This window comes from Lolium perenne, chromosome 7 (assembly GCF_019359855.2).
Source record: "Lolium perenne isolate Kyuss_39 chromosome 7, Kyuss_2.0, whole genome shotgun sequence".
In the NCBI taxonomy this organism is placed as follows: Eukaryota; Viridiplantae; Streptophyta; class Magnoliopsida; order Poales; family Poaceae; genus Lolium; species Lolium perenne.
Window position 1 is genome coordinate 229,702,211 of NC_067250.2, and position 14,763 is coordinate 229,716,973.

Sequence of the window (14,763 nt, forward strand, 5' to 3'; positions counted from 1 at the left end):
CACAGATTGGCAAAAACGTACAAGTGTACATTGATGATGTCGTCATAACAACAAAGAAGGGGTCAACATTGATCGAGGATCTGAAGGAAACTTTCGACAACCTTGACAAGTTCCGCCTCAAGCTGAACCCGACAAAATGCTCCTTTGGCGTTCCTGCGGGAGAACTCCTCGGGTTCCTAGTTTCAGCAAGAGGAATCGAGGCCAATCCAGAGAAAATCCAAGCTATCGTAACAATGAGGAAGCCAACAAAGTTGAAGGAAATACAACAGTTGACTGGGCGAGTCGCAGCTTTAAGCAGATTCGTCGCCAGGCTAGGAGAAAAGGCGTTGCCGTTTTACGCTTTGATCAAACAAGGAGAGAAGTTCCAGTGGAATGAAGAAGCAGACAGATCTTTTGAAGATCTTAAGCGTACAATCTCGACACCACCAATCTTGGTGGCGCCTAAGGAGAAGGAGCCTCTCTTGTTATATATCGCAGCAACGCCTCAGGTGATCAGCACAGTACTCGTTTTCGAAAGAGAGGAAGAAGGAAAACTCCATGGAGTGCAGATGCCGGTATATTTCGTCAGTGAAGTTTTATCACCCTCGAAACAGCGATATCCGCAGTACCAAAAACTAGCATATGGAGTGTTTACAACCGCAAGAAAACTGCGACACTATTTTTTGGCGCATCCGATAATAGTGCTCAATGAGGCGCCTTTATCCAATATATTAAACAATCCAGAAGCTATGGATCGTGTCTCCCTTTGGGGAATAGAGCTCTCCCCTCGGGACATCACATACGAGAAAAGAAAAGCAGTAAAGTCGTAGATCTTACCAGATTTCATCGCAGAGTGGATGGAGCTACAAAATACGGGACCTCCGGATTTATCGAGAACCTGGACTATGAACTTCTACGGGTCCAAGAGATTAGAAGGAGCTGGAGCAGGCGTGATACTAGTATCACCTCAAGGCGACAAGTTGAAGTACGTCTTACGGATGACGTTCCCAAACGCGTCTAACAACGAAGCAGAATACGAAGCACTTATACATGGGATGAAGATGGCGAAGGCTTGTGGCGCAACTCGATTAAAAATCTTTGGCGAATCACAATTGGTGGCTCAACAAGTGATGAATCAATGTGACGCAGTCAATGATAGTATGATAGCATACAAAGAAGTGTATAACGAGCTCGAGAGGTTATTCGACGGGTGCGAAGTAAATCACATCAGCAGGCTCGGCAACGATGAAGCCGATGTTCTCGCAAACATCGGGTCGCGATGTCTCGCAATTCCACCTGGCGTGTTTTGGGAGAAGATAGCTGAAAGATCAACCAAGGCAAAGAAACAGCAGAAGAAAGAGAAGGAGGAGAAATCCTCGGGGGCTAAAGAAGTACCGTCGGGAGAAGAGGAGGAACCTAAGGTAATAATGATGATACAAATTCCATGGATGCAGGCGTACATAGCATATATCTTGAGAAAAGAACTACCCGACGATCACTACAAGAGATCTCATATACTGTGATGAAAACCCTCATGACGGTGGTCCGCAACGTCACAAAATATCATAATGTGTGACGTTTTGCCTATGGCGTCATGTATTCCCAAAGATCTGTGACGGTCACTCAATCACCGTCACACATTAGCATATTCCGTGACGACTTGATAGCTTATGTGACGAGCATTGATGCGTCACGAAAAAATTACAATCGGCAACGATGGTATTGCACCATATAATACCTAGAGGGGACCTTTGAGGTTGGACCCACATATTAGGGAAAATAGAGAAATGTCGTTATTAAATATTTTTTTTAACTAACTGAGGAAGGGACGTGACGACATTTGATCATGAACAACCTTATACTGTATGTTGATTCTCTCGTTTGTTTGGGAGTAAAATATCTCTCGTGTGTTTGGGAGTAAAAACCAAGCCGACTGGACCTATCTATCCATCTGGACCACGATTGTACATGTGAGTCGTATTAGGGGCAGGAGAGGAGAAGGACGTACGGATTTCTGATCCTTGGGTACGAGGCGGGCAGGCGGCCTCCTCTCCTCAAGATCGGTGACGCCGCGCCGTTGCCGTTGCCGCAGGAGGCGGCCCCATCTTCCCGCATCGCAGGCACACGCTGTCGCTGTTCGTCGCATCTGCCGGACTTGGTACGTGCCGCCGCGTTGTAGATTGATTCTGCGGAATTCATCTTACTGACTGAATTTGGTGTATTTATCTAGTACTGTAGAACGTAGCGTTTGAATCATCAATTTTCCATCTGTCTCGTTCATCTAAAAAAATTTCCATCTGTCTCATGGCCTGAACCTAATTCTATCCTAGGAGCCTGGCATGATCTTTCGTCTTCTGCTCCGTTTGATGACAGAGTAAAGATCAAATCTGAGACTGAAATAATATGGGCATGGACTATCAGTTTATCACTGTATCCCAAAATGCATATATTATATAAAGTGACTTGAGATTTTAAATACAACATAAAGATATCCATTCAGGAGAAAACAACCTTCGATGAATTCACAGAGAAGTGATATGAATCTAAAAGATGAAGAAAAACTCACCTAGTGCTATCTAAGCCTTAATTATTGTGAAGCTAATAACCTATTTCATAATTTCTCTTAGGGGTAGGACCAATAGCAGGTGTGATCAGTATGACCGATCTGTTAACATGAGAACCGAAAGAAATCTTGTGACTCATGTACAGTTCAGATTCAAACCTTCTTCTATCAAACATAGATATCCACTGTCAAACCTATTATGTAGGAACAATACCCCTTTGATAAAAGTTCAGTCATGACTGCTTCCTAGAAACACGCCTATGAGCAAGGAATTGTTGCCGTCCTGCATGGATCACAAAGGGTTACCCAGGATCTGCTAAACAATTGAACTGTATAAAGCAGGAACTAAGAAGTAATTTGCAGAAGGTTTTGCTAACCTGAAACTCATCTTTGACATTTGCAGAAAATGGCGCGCCATCACAATACCTTACCTACACTTAATTCCTACTGCAAAAACTTGCATGTTCAAATGAAATCAATGTCACTGGAAGCCGAATGTAGTGCCTCTTTGATAACAGTACATGTAACGTATCAGAAAGACCACTCCCACGTAATTAGTGAAGAACAGTTTCCTCAAATTCAAACATAACAACAGCAGAATACAGTGTGCAATGTCCAGACCATACTGAAAATTAGTCAAAGTAAATCAGTTAAAACTGTCAATCCTCAGCATATTTTATGTTACTAGTTAACCTCTATTTTATTCATCTTACGTGTACTGTTCTCGATATAAAATCTGTACACCATATTGTGATCATGGTCTTTAGTTTTCAGCTTTTTAATGTGGGAAATACGAGGAATATTGTATTGTTTATGAGAAGTAAATATATTTCAGATGTCATATGCATGCTAGTTTATGGGGTAAGCATATTTTGCTCACATGTAAATTAATTTGTTGTAGTAGAATGGATCGAAGCTGGATACAAGGAACTCGTTTCACAACAGAGTACTTGAAAGGTGTTGAGGATTTTATGGCTGTTGTTCGTGAAAATTTCAGAGAAAATCAAGACATACTATGCCCATGTCGGGACTGCAAGAATCTGCATCACCAGAGCCAGTCACTTGTTGAGGAGCACATACAGTGCGCTGGTATGTCCAACACATATACAAGATGGATCTTTCATGGTGAATCATTGAGTGATGATGAAGGGGATAAGATGGAGGACGTTGCATACACATCTGATGACGAGGGAGATGACTTTGATGAAGACAATCGAGGTGATGTTTCGTATATGGTAGATGATCTGGCTAGGTCTGGAAGGCAAGGTGAGGGTCAGCCAAACCTCTATTCCAAGCTAATTGAGGAAGCCAAGAAAGAACTTTACGAAGGATGCAGCAATTTCACACGACTATCATTCATTATTAAGCTTCTCCATGTCAAGTCATACGGCCGGATTACAAACAGAGCATTCAATCTAATGCTTGAGGTGATCAGCGCGGCGTTTCAACATGCCGATATACCGAAGTCATATGCAGCAGCTAAGAGTGTTCTCCATGAAGTTGGGCTTGGTTATGAGACTATTCATGTATGCAGGTTTGATTGTGCATTGTTTTGGGGAAACTATGCCAACATGACCCATTGTCCTGAGTGCGGGACATCAAGATGGAGAGACACAGAGGGAAGGAAAAAGGTACCCCACAAGGTTCTTAGGTACTTTCCTATAATCCCTAGGCTTCAAAGATTTTTCGCGTCAAAAGAACTCTCGGCAGATGCTAGGTGGCACAAGGAGAAGAGGGTTGTCGAACAAGGTGTTATGAGACACCCGGCTGATGGTGAAGCATGGAAGCACTTTGACAGTGAGTATGGTCGGTTTGCTAAAGATGCTCGTAACATTAGGCTTGGTATTGCCACCGATGGATTCAACCCCTTTGGAAACATGAGTAGTTCATATAGCATGTGGCCAGTTTTTGTCATCCCGTACAACTTCCCGCCGTGGATGTGCATGGACCAATCCAATTTCATGATGTATTTGCTTATTCCCGGGAAAAAAGCACCTGGAAAGGAGTTCCATGTGTTTATGCAGCCGCTGATTGCAGATATGATGAAGCTTTGGGGAAACGGTGTGGAGACGTACGATGCAATGACCAATGATTCATTTACTTTGCGTGCTGCATTCTTGTGGTCGATTCATGATTACCCTGGACTGGCCACTCTATCAGGGCGTAGCACACGTGGTTATTATGCATGTGTGCATTGTGATGAGAACCCTTGCTACGAGCCTCTGAAAAACAAGATTGGTTATGTCGGGCATCGCAGATTTCTGCCTACTAATCACCGTTTCAGGAGAAGCAAGGATTTCAATGGGCAAGTTGAGAAAAGGGAGAAACCTCGGAAGTTCACGAAAGCCGAAGTGTTGGAGAAGTTAGAGAAAGTTAAGGATTTCAAACCAGGTAAGTATTCAGGAAATAAGAAGAGAAAGCGCACTGAGAAAGATCAACCAAACTGGAGTCAGAAGGTGAGCCTATATGATCTTCCATACTGGTCAAACCTGAAATTAGCATACAACATTGATGTAATGCATGTTGAGAAGAACATCTGTGACAATATACTTGGGACTCTGCTGGAGATTGAGGGAAAGAATAAGGATACCGTAAATGCAAGGATAGATTTGGAGAATATAGGAATCAGGAAAGACCTTCACCTAAAACCTGATGGAAAGGGTGGAAAGGTGAAGAAAAAAGCAGAGTATAATCTTACCAAAGAAAACAAGAAAAGATTTTGCGAGTTTTTAGCGAATTTGAAATTCCCAGATGGGTATGCTGCTAATCTAGCAAGATGTGTGGATCTTGAAGCATGTAAAGTGCATGGGTTGAAGACCCATGACTGCCACATACTGTTGCAGGCTTGCAGCAAGTCATGCCGGTTGCACTAAGAGGGCTTGTGAGAGAGGACATATATGAGGCCATTGCAGAACTAGGTAATTTTTTCAGGCAGTTGTGCTCAAAAACTCTTAGAGTTGATGTGCTTCACCGGATGAAGGAGGATATTCCTGTAATTCTTTGCAAGCTCGAGAGGATTTTTCCACCCGCCTTCTTTGATGTCATGGTTCATTTAGCTGTTCACCTACCCGAAGAGGCAATTTTAAGGGGACCAGTGCATTATGGGTGGATGTATCCAATAGAAAGAAGGCTTGGGTACCTAAAGGGAACTGTTCGTAACAGAGCAAAGCCAGAAGGGTCAATTGCAGAGGCATATGTCGTGGATGAGTGCTTGTCCTACTGCTCTAGATATCTGATAAATATTGAGACAAGATTTAACAAAGAAGATAGGAACAAGGATGGGAAGAGGGTTGCTTCTTCTGATGAATTGACAGTTTTGTGTACTGCTGCAAAAGGTTTTGGGGCGTCAAAGCTCAACTTTTATGATAGTGAGTACGACCAAATGGTTTGGTATGTGCTTGATAATTGTCGTGAAGTAGAGAAGTACATGGAGTGAGTATCCTTGTCATTATTATGCACAGTACTTATATGAACAATGTATGTCGATGTGTTCATTTTGCGTCTTTTGTTGCAGAGTTTACCGAGAAGAATTACAAATTAAAGGTGTGACTAACATTGAACAGACAGTAAAGAAGGAATTCCCTGCATGGTTTGTGAAACATGTAAGCTCTTTTTGTGTGTGTGTGTGGGTGAGCTATATCCATCTTGTAGTAATGATGTCATTAACCTTACCATGTATTGATGTGTGCTCATATTTTGACAGATTCATAATATAGGAGAGCAAAACGTTTCAGAGGATTTGTACTCACTATCGTGTGGCCCAGACAATCGTTTTCGAGTGTACTCTGCCTGCAACGTGAATGGTGTTCGGTATCACACTTTGGAACGTGAGAAGCATAGAAGAACTCAAAATTCAGGCATCATGGTAAAGGCAGATGATAATGGTACAGAGATTGTGTACTATGGTGTTCTTAAGGAAATTATTGAGTTGATGTACCCGAAAAACAAGCATGGAGATAGGTCAGTCATTTTGTTTCGTTGTGATTGGTATGATATTACAAACAGCAAGATGACCGGGTTGAGGGATGATGGGTACTTCAAAAGTCTGAATCATAAGGCTCTTCGGTACAAGAATGATCCCTTCATATTGGCTCGTCAAGCGGACCAAGTGTTTTACATGGAGGACACAGCTCTTGGAAAAGACTGGAAGGTGGTGCAGACTTTCAGTCATAGACACTTGTATGATGTTCCTGAATCAGAGACAGGTGATCTCAATGCTGTAGATGCATACCAAGAAGATATGGCAGCGGCCGGTTTTACTATGAACAATGTTGATCCGCTGTTTCAAACTTTTAGCCGTGATGATGAAGAAGGCACGCCTGTAGATCCTAAAATTGTTGCTGAGATGGAGAAGAATGCCGAGAACAATGATGAAGATAGTTCCACTGACGAGGATGAACAGGATGATGACAGTGAGAACGCAAGTGAGCATTCAAGTGATGATGAAGATTAGCATGTTTCCTGATGTTTGTGTCTTTCATTAAGTTATTTCTGGCTTGATGATTTTTGTAATGGCTATTTGTATCTTTGAGCTGTACTGAAGTAAAGGTACAAAACTCAATTGAAAATTTTGACACTCAAAAATGGGGAAATGATTTTTTTTTTGTGCTCATGTAGTCCTATGCAACAATTAAGAAGCTCAATGAACTGCAGCTGACATGAAGATGGCTAGCCTTGTCGATCCTCGGTCAGCTCCTCCGGCAGCTCGATTTGCCTGCCCTCCTGCTGTGCCATCTAGATCACGTGAAAGACGCTGGCGATGAAGTTGTTGGAGTCGTCTCGCGTCGGAGGCTATGTAGCCTTCCGCCGCTTGTCGAGCAACACGTACCGGTGGTGGTAAGTTATCCCACCAGGGGGAGTTGACGGCGAAGTCGAGATCGCGGCAGATATCCGACAGGAGAATGGAGAATGGCGCGCCTGCGCTGGATCTCTACGTCCCACTTCGGCTGGAATGTGGCACCGGCGGGATGGGCACCCGCACCTTGCTGAGGCGCCAACTGCCCGGCAGGTGCACTTCGGTCCACCCCTCGCACGACATCCAGTTCTTGTAGAATATCCGAGCGACGGAGGAAAGAAGGGGGACCCTCGTCCGCGGTTTCTCCTCCTTCGCCGCCTGCGATGATCCGGCCTCATGGCCGTTCCTCTTCTTGCACATGGCGTTGCGGCGGCGAGCTGTGGCTATCGGTGTGTTTGGGTGCAAGCGGGGCCAGGCAGGTGTGGACGATGGTAGGATGTAAGCGGTGCCCTTCTAAGGATGGGTGTGGGATATGAAGTCGGGTGTCATTGATGGCGACCTCCGAAGACGATGCGGCCTCGTGCCCGCTGCCACGGGAAACGTGGCGACACGACGGCCCTTGCCCCGGCCCCGGGGGCGCCCAGGCCCGTGGCCTCGACCGCCTCGCCGGCCACTAGGACCCGCCATGGATTTCCTCGCAGGCCTGGCTACGTCGCAGGAAGAGCTAGGCCGCGTGCGCTACGGTGGAGCTTGTGGCGGCTAGGGTTTGTTTGGAGGAGTGGATGAGGAAGAAGAGTGCGCGCCCTCTTTATATAGGCCGGAGCCAGGCGACGGCTGCGGGACGCGTGGCGTCACCATTACTGGGTTGGCGGAGGTGGGCGGCGGCCACTCGGCAGGCGAGGCATCGCCATTAACATGTGCAGATTGCCGAAGCAACGCGTCGGCGCTAGTCACTGGCGCGCTTGAGAAGATGCATCGACGCATTGTCGCTGCTAGGGTTGCCCGACGAAACGTCCGCTAGACGCGAGCGGACGCGAACAGGGAGACGCATCCGAGGCGCATATTTGGGCTAGGTTGGCGTCGCCGCGGACGGTCCGGTCACTTTGCGTCGCCCCGCTGGAGGTGGTACCAGACACATTTTTCGGCATGGCGGATGCGACCGGTCGCTCAGCATCCATTTGCGTCGCCCCGTTGGAGATGCCCTAAGTCACAAAGGTATGAGTTATTTTGCACAATAAACAAAAATTAAGTGTATATCAAGAAAAAAAATTCCCTCCACCGAAAAGAATGCACTCCCTCCAATTTTCTTTACCAAAAGATCAATTTTCCCTCCACCCAAAATACCCGTTCCCTCCACTTCTCTTTTTTCAGCTGATTTTTATATCTAATGTCCACCTCTATCGGTCAGTTGAAACTTCTCCAATCTAATCGTGCGCGGAGGTAGCGCCCAGTTCCCTCCGCTGTGGCGAAAACGGGGAAAGAGGAGCAGGAAATCAAAGGCGTCCCCCGATTCCCTGCAAGGTCCAACGGCGGCGCCCTCCTCATCTATCGGATCGACCGCTGGCCTCGCCAGCGACCTTCTCCTCCGCGCCCCAGCCCGCTCGAACGCCGCTGCCCTCCTCGCCGACGGGATCAGAGCCGTCGGGCTCACCTCCAGCGTCTTCCTGTGCGCCCCTTCCCTGTTCTCTCCGACGAGTGCTGCTCCGTCCGCACCCACGAGAACGCCTGCACCTGCTAGAACGCCACCGCCTGCACTCGCGCGAACGCCTCCGCCCGCTCCCGGGATTACGCCGCCGCCCGCACCCGCGCGAACTCCGCCGCCCTCCGCAAGGTACCATCCTCTTCTACAAACTTTCGTTCTAGTGAAAACTGCAGGTACTTTGCGTATTGGTTGCTCTTGCCACCATCATTGTTTCAGACTGAGTGGGGTGTTACTTTGTCCTCTCCGCTTGCAGCTTGTGTTCTGATTCCTATATATCTAATTAGATTAATTTCCTGTGTTGACAAAAGCTTAACCTGCAGTGGCAAGCTCTCTGTATTTTTAGTAGTTTGGTTTATTTTATTTTTTTTCAAATCTACACAGAGGCAAGCATCCTGTCATATAAATCTGTGGGCTGAAACCACTACAATCAGTCCTGAAACTAAATACTTTTAAGGTGATGCTCTGTTTACATGTTTTTCCTTATTAGAGAGATAATTAAAGTGAGTCATGATACTGCTAGGAGGGTCAGGTAGACATGTACATGAGGCCTTTGTCAAATAACTTACTGTATATCTGTATGCTTATATATGAGGCCTTTGTCAAATAACTTACTATATGCATATGGTCACTGGCGGACCTTAGTGAGGGCGAAATGGGCCATCGCCCCCCCCAGCCCATGAAGAAACAGACTATTTTTTACATGTATTTGGCCTTTTTGTTCACTAAAATCAGTTTGGGCCTCTATTTTTCGCCCCCCCAGCCCATTTGCCCCTCCAGGAATTTGGCCCAAGGTCCGCCACTGCATATGGTCATTGTTTTTCTGAATCTTACCATTATATGTTAGCATATTTTGCTTTTAATCTTTCATGATATCCTTCTTCGCCAAGGTAGTGAAATCATGCCCGCAACTCCAGAGTATGAGAAAAACAGGTTGGCAAGGATTGCGAGGCGCAAGGCTGAGGAGGCAGGGCCTCTTGCAAACATACGGAACATAGCTAGTCAATTGCTATATGGCCAGAATACAAAAGACAAACAGAGGCACAAAGGTGATGACGGTGGTAGTGGCTCCGAATATGAGCCAAATGATGATGAGGAGGCTGATGATGGCGATGAGGTTTCTGGAGAAGAAGAGGAGCATGAGCCAACTGTACATATGTCAAAGGAAAAGGTATTTTTGGAGGGAACTTGATTAGTAAAAGTGCATATATGTACATAGTGGTCAAATAGTTTTAGATTTAAGTTTTACTCCTATAAATATATTGTTGGCATGCTTGTCATTCAAATTGGCAGTACATATGACCTTAAGTGCACAACTATTAAGACCATGTATGAGTCAATGTCGATTCACTGCCTTTTTTTTCACTTCCTTTTTTTCCCAACTTGTTTGAATCAGGAAAATCAACCTTCGACAAAGCCACAAGGAAGAAAGCGTGCCCGGTCCAAAACCACAGTACCTACTACCACAAGAACAACAAGAGCATCGGCATCTAGACTTAACCAGACTGACCATACCTTACCTAATGACGACACATCAGCTCACCGAACTTCGAAAGATAGTAACTCACCCCAGGCCGATACAGAGATGCAACATTCTCAAGACATGACAAACACCTTGCGCCAAATTGATAACAGTGATACACTACTGGGCCAAGGTATATGCATCGTCATCTCTTAACACTATGCTTTCTAGTTTCCACTTGAAATAATATATTTCCTCTTATTTTGATATCTTGTTATGTAGATGCTTTAGTATGCTCTAATGGTCCAACTAATCCAAAAACCTCAATGAGAGTCAAACGTAGACCAACCATGGGGCAGGGTTTAGATGATTATGCAAAAAGAAACGGAGGGATGAAGATGAAGATTGATTTCTCAGCTGGCAGAGTGAGGCCTCTTGACCCTGTCCAAGCAGCCAAGCTTGCTTCTCAATGTGGTGTACACGTCCGCAGTAACATCATGCATGTTGCTACACATTGGAATGATTATAGCAAAGAAGACCTAGCCCATCATATTCCTAAAGCTATTGGTCATGTTGCGGTGAGACATTTTACTTCGTTATTTTCATTCCCAGTTTCACATGCTTTGTTATGTATTTACTATCTTTCATTGATTTTAGAAAAACTTTGAAATGGATCCAAAAGATGAGGTGTCCAAAGGTGTATGCACAAAGATACTCCAGAAGGGTGTTCGGCAACAGCGATATATCTTGAAGAGGGATTATTTTAATGGTCGTACCCATGAAGAAGCGCTATCTCGTAAGCCACCCAAAGTTAGTCAACATAATTGGGAAACTCTTGTGAATAAATGGTCAGATGAAAGAAACAAGGTTTGTACGAACTGCAGAAGATGCTACTAAATTGCAATTTCATTGTTTGGATTCTTTTCTGGAATGTAGCTTCATCCACACCTTAGCATCTGCATAAGGCCTAGCTGTACCATTTCCTGATCCTTGTAGGTAACATGATACGATCTTCTCACAACTCCCTAAGTATGTTTAACATGTTAATTCACATTCAGGTTTTGGCAAGACCAACAATCTAACAAGCTGTCTTGTACTTGTAATCTAGCATGTATATCCACGTTCTTCATCCTTTCTTGTACTTGCAATCCAGCATGTATATCTACTTTCTTCATCCTTTAATGTACAATCCAGCACGTACATCTACCTTCTTCATCTTGTAGCGATAAAATGTTTATTGTTTTAACATATATTTGTTTGTACTTACAATACTAATATTCATTTGCTTCATATAGAAAATTTGTGCCAAGAATAAGGAGAACCGAGAAGGTGTTAAGCATCACCAAACTACAGGCTCTAGGTCTTATCCTTCTCATTTCCACCAACTTGTAAGTATATTGCCCATTTTCTGCACTGTATTATCAATGGTTGGCTACTGCACATTTTGGCGACTTTCATATTTGAATACTAATTATATAAATTCCTACATCTTGTAGAAAAAAGACAAGTACAACAATGAGGATCCTAGTCCCATTGAGTTTTTCAAAGAGACCCATACCAATAGAAAGACGGGATGCATGAGCACAGCTGCGCTTGAAGCTTATGTGAGATTTCTCTCTATTTCTGTTTAGTTGAATAACACTTGTTGTCGGCTGTATTTATAGTTGTTTGATATGGTGCTTTGGCTGCTTGCTATGTCGTTTGCTATTTGTTGTGCCGTTGTCTTTCTTGGCTGTTTGCTATATCGCTGGATACTTCTTTGTCATTTGTCTTTATCTTGTTTGTTTATGTGCTACTTGCTACTTGATGACTTGTTGCTGTTGTTGGTTTTTTTGCTTCGCAATTATATATTTTGTACACGCTTATGGCTCATTCTCTGATTTTATAAGTTAATTGAATGTATCACTTTTATCTAACCGGAGCAATGATGCTTTCTTCATAGACTGATATGGAAAACAAAAGGAGTGAAGCGCTTGAGCACCCGGTGTCTGGTACACATATTGTGGCTGAAGTTCTGAAGGAGCATAGCTCCTCAAGCACCTTCCTTTCTACCATGGGGTACCAATCAAGATCTGGGAGGTCTAGGACATCAGCTTCTGAAGAACGCGTCCGAGAGTTAGAAGAGAAAGTTGAACAACAGAAGATAGAAGCAATAGAGGCAAATGCGATGTACCAACAACAGTTAAACGAGAGAGGTAAAACGCAAGAAGCTGCACTTGGAGAGATGCAAAGGCAGCAACAAGAAGAATTGGTGGCTATGAAGAAGATCCAAGAAGAGAAAAATAAAGCATATGAAAAGAAGCAAGCGGAGCAAGACAGCCTTATTAGCTTCCTCTTACGGAAACATGCAACTCAAAACTAGACACCATACGTGATGGTGCATGAAAGCCATGATCAGATGGTGGTGCTATTCTAGCATTAACTTAGTTTATTTGTCTTTACTCATGTCAAAATTATAGTGCAACTTATTTATTTCTGTGAGATGATATGTGGTTGTCAGTTTGATATGTACTATGATTTCCGTGGCAAATAAGTGTATGTTGTCATATGTATTCAACATGAATTTTGGTTCAGAGTCTAGTTTTATTAAATTTAGAAATTATTGAAAGCAATACTTTAACAATTAAATAAAAATACATTAATATTGCATGCAAAATTATTTATAGAAAATAATACCTACAAAAAGTTGGAAATAAATATTATTTCTTGCTAAAATAATTGGGAACGTGAAATAAATAGTTTTTTTGGAAAAATAAAAATTAAAATTAAAAATTCGAAAATAAACACTAGGATTGTTTTCTAAATTAATGAAATGACATCACATGATGTCATTCACATCCGTGACGCTAATCCGTGACGGTGTGATGTTCTCCTAGGTGCTGACATCACACATGACATCATCCATACTCCGTGACGTTTTCTGGCGCGCCGCGTCACTAGGGAGTAATCTGTGACGGGGATTCCGTGACGATGCTCGTGACGCTCAATCTACGTCATGGAGGGGTCTTCTGTGACGTTTATTGCTATTGCATGACGTTTTGAGCTCGTCACAGTATATCAGATCCCTTGTAGTGGATCCAGTTGAAGCAAGGCAAGTTATTAGGCGTTCTGAAGCCTTTACTGTGGTCAAAAGAGAGCTATACAAACGAAGTATTTCGGGAGTACTACAAAGATGTGTCACACCCGAGGAAGGAAGGCTAATTCTGAAGGATGTACACGAAGGAGTGTGCGGACATCATGCAAGCAGTCGGGCTATAGCAGCCAAGGTTTTTAGAGCAGTATTTTATTGGTTGACAGCAATCGAGGATGCAAAGGACATAGTTCGCACTTGTGACGCGTGCCAAAGGTTTGCCGCGAAACCTCATTCTCCGGCAGCAGAGTTGATGCCAATACCGCTGTCATGACCTTTTGCTCAATGGGGTCTTGATATGGTGGGAAAATTGCACAAGGCTTGGCTAGGAGGATACAAGTATATGCTCGTAGTTGTCGATAAGTTCACAAAGTGGATAGAAGCGAAGCCGATAAATTCACCAGATGGAGCATCTGCAGTCAAGTTTGTCAAGAGTATCGTCTTTCGATTTGGAGTCCCTCACAGCATCGTCACAGACAATGGCAGGAATTTCACATCCAAGGAGTTCAAAGCATATTGCGAAGAAGTAGGCATCAAACTAAAGTTCGCCTCAGTTGCGCACCCCGCAAACCAATGGTCAAGTCGAGAAAGCAAACGGCATCATCTGCAACGGCTTCAAAAAACGTCTGCTAACACCATTGGAAAAAGCTCGACACACGTGGCCAGAGGAGCTGCCCAATGTTCTATGGAGTATTCGAACAACACCAAATACAGCAACACAGGAAACACCGTTTTTTCTAGTCCATGGAGCTGAGGCAGTGCTGCCGATAGAAATAGAACACAATTCTTCAAGAGTGGCAGAATATGACGAAGAAACATCAAGAAAGGCATTGGAGGACGATGTCGATGCGCTCGACGAAGCTCGAGACGAAGTACTGTCAAGAGTCACTAAGTACCAGCAAGATCTGAAAAACTACCATAGTCGATGTTTGCGGCCAAGATCTTTCCAAGTAGGCGATCTAGTTCTTTGGCTTACACAAAATAGCCACGAGAAACTCGAGTCGCCATGGGTTGGCCCATACATCGTCACAGAAGTAATTGAAAGAGGAGCATACAGAATAAAGGACAAGAAGACAGGAGTTGCCGAGCCAAATCCCTAGAACGTGGCGCAACTTAGGCGTTTTTACGCCTGAAGTCGAAATATAGTCCTCTTTGTAAACATACAATATACTGAAACGCCCGCGAGTTTTCAGAC

The 14,763-nt window shown here is 44.0% G+C and overlaps 2 protein-coding genes across 2 annotated transcripts; both read left to right on the forward strand.

The window, feature by feature from the left end:
- Positions 1-3,447: 3,447 nt before the first annotated feature.
- On the forward strand, positions 3,448-6,995 carry LOC127315461 (uncharacterized). Its single transcript, XM_071824222.1, has 4 exons — positions 3,448-5,338; positions 5,386-5,974; positions 6,057-6,144; positions 6,246-6,995. The coding sequence occupies exons 1-4, from the start codon at positions 3,448-3,450 to the stop codon at positions 6,993-6,995; spliced, it is 3,318 nt and encodes a 1,105-aa protein (XP_071680323.1).
- Positions 6,996-8,677: 1,682 nt separating this feature from the next.
- On the forward strand, positions 8,678-13,018 carry LOC127315463 (uncharacterized). The gene is made up of 8 exons (XM_071823743.1): positions 8,678-9,108; positions 9,871-10,147; positions 10,373-10,631; positions 10,721-11,016; positions 11,096-11,305; positions 11,734-11,826; positions 11,935-12,042; positions 12,381-13,018. The coding sequence occupies exons 2-8, from the start codon at positions 9,878-9,880 to the stop codon at positions 12,798-12,800; spliced, it is 1,656 nt and encodes a 551-aa protein (XP_071679844.1). The 5' UTR covers positions 8,678-9,108; positions 9,871-9,877; the 3' UTR covers positions 12,801-13,018.
- The last annotated feature ends 1,745 nt before the right edge of the window (positions 13,019-14,763 follow it).

Excerpts from the sequence above, each read along its gene's own strand:
- LOC127315461 (XM_071824222.1), top strand. The coding sequence starts at position 3,448 with ATGGATCGAAGCTGGATACAAGGAACTCGTTTCACAACAGAGTACTTG. Across the intron at positions 5,975-6,056 it reads GAAGTAGAGAAGTACATGGA|AGTTTACCGAGAAGAATTAC; the intron begins GTGAGTATCCTT and ends CTTTTGTTGCAG. Across the intron at positions 6,145-6,245 it reads CTGCATGGTTTGTGAAACAT|ATTCATAATATAGGAGAGCA; the intron begins GTAAGCTCTTTT and ends ATATTTTGACAG.
- LOC127315463 (XM_071823743.1), top strand. The coding sequence starts at position 9,878 with ATGCCCGCAACTCCAGAGTATGAGAAAAACAGGTTGGCAAGGATTGCG. Across the intron at positions 10,632-10,720 it reads TGATACACTACTGGGCCAAG|ATGCTTTAGTATGCTCTAAT; the intron begins GTATATGCATCG and ends CTTGTTATGTAG. Across the intron at positions 12,043-12,380 it reads CAGCTGCGCTTGAAGCTTAT|ACTGATATGGAAAACAAAAG; the intron begins GTGAGATTTCTC and ends CTTTCTTCATAG.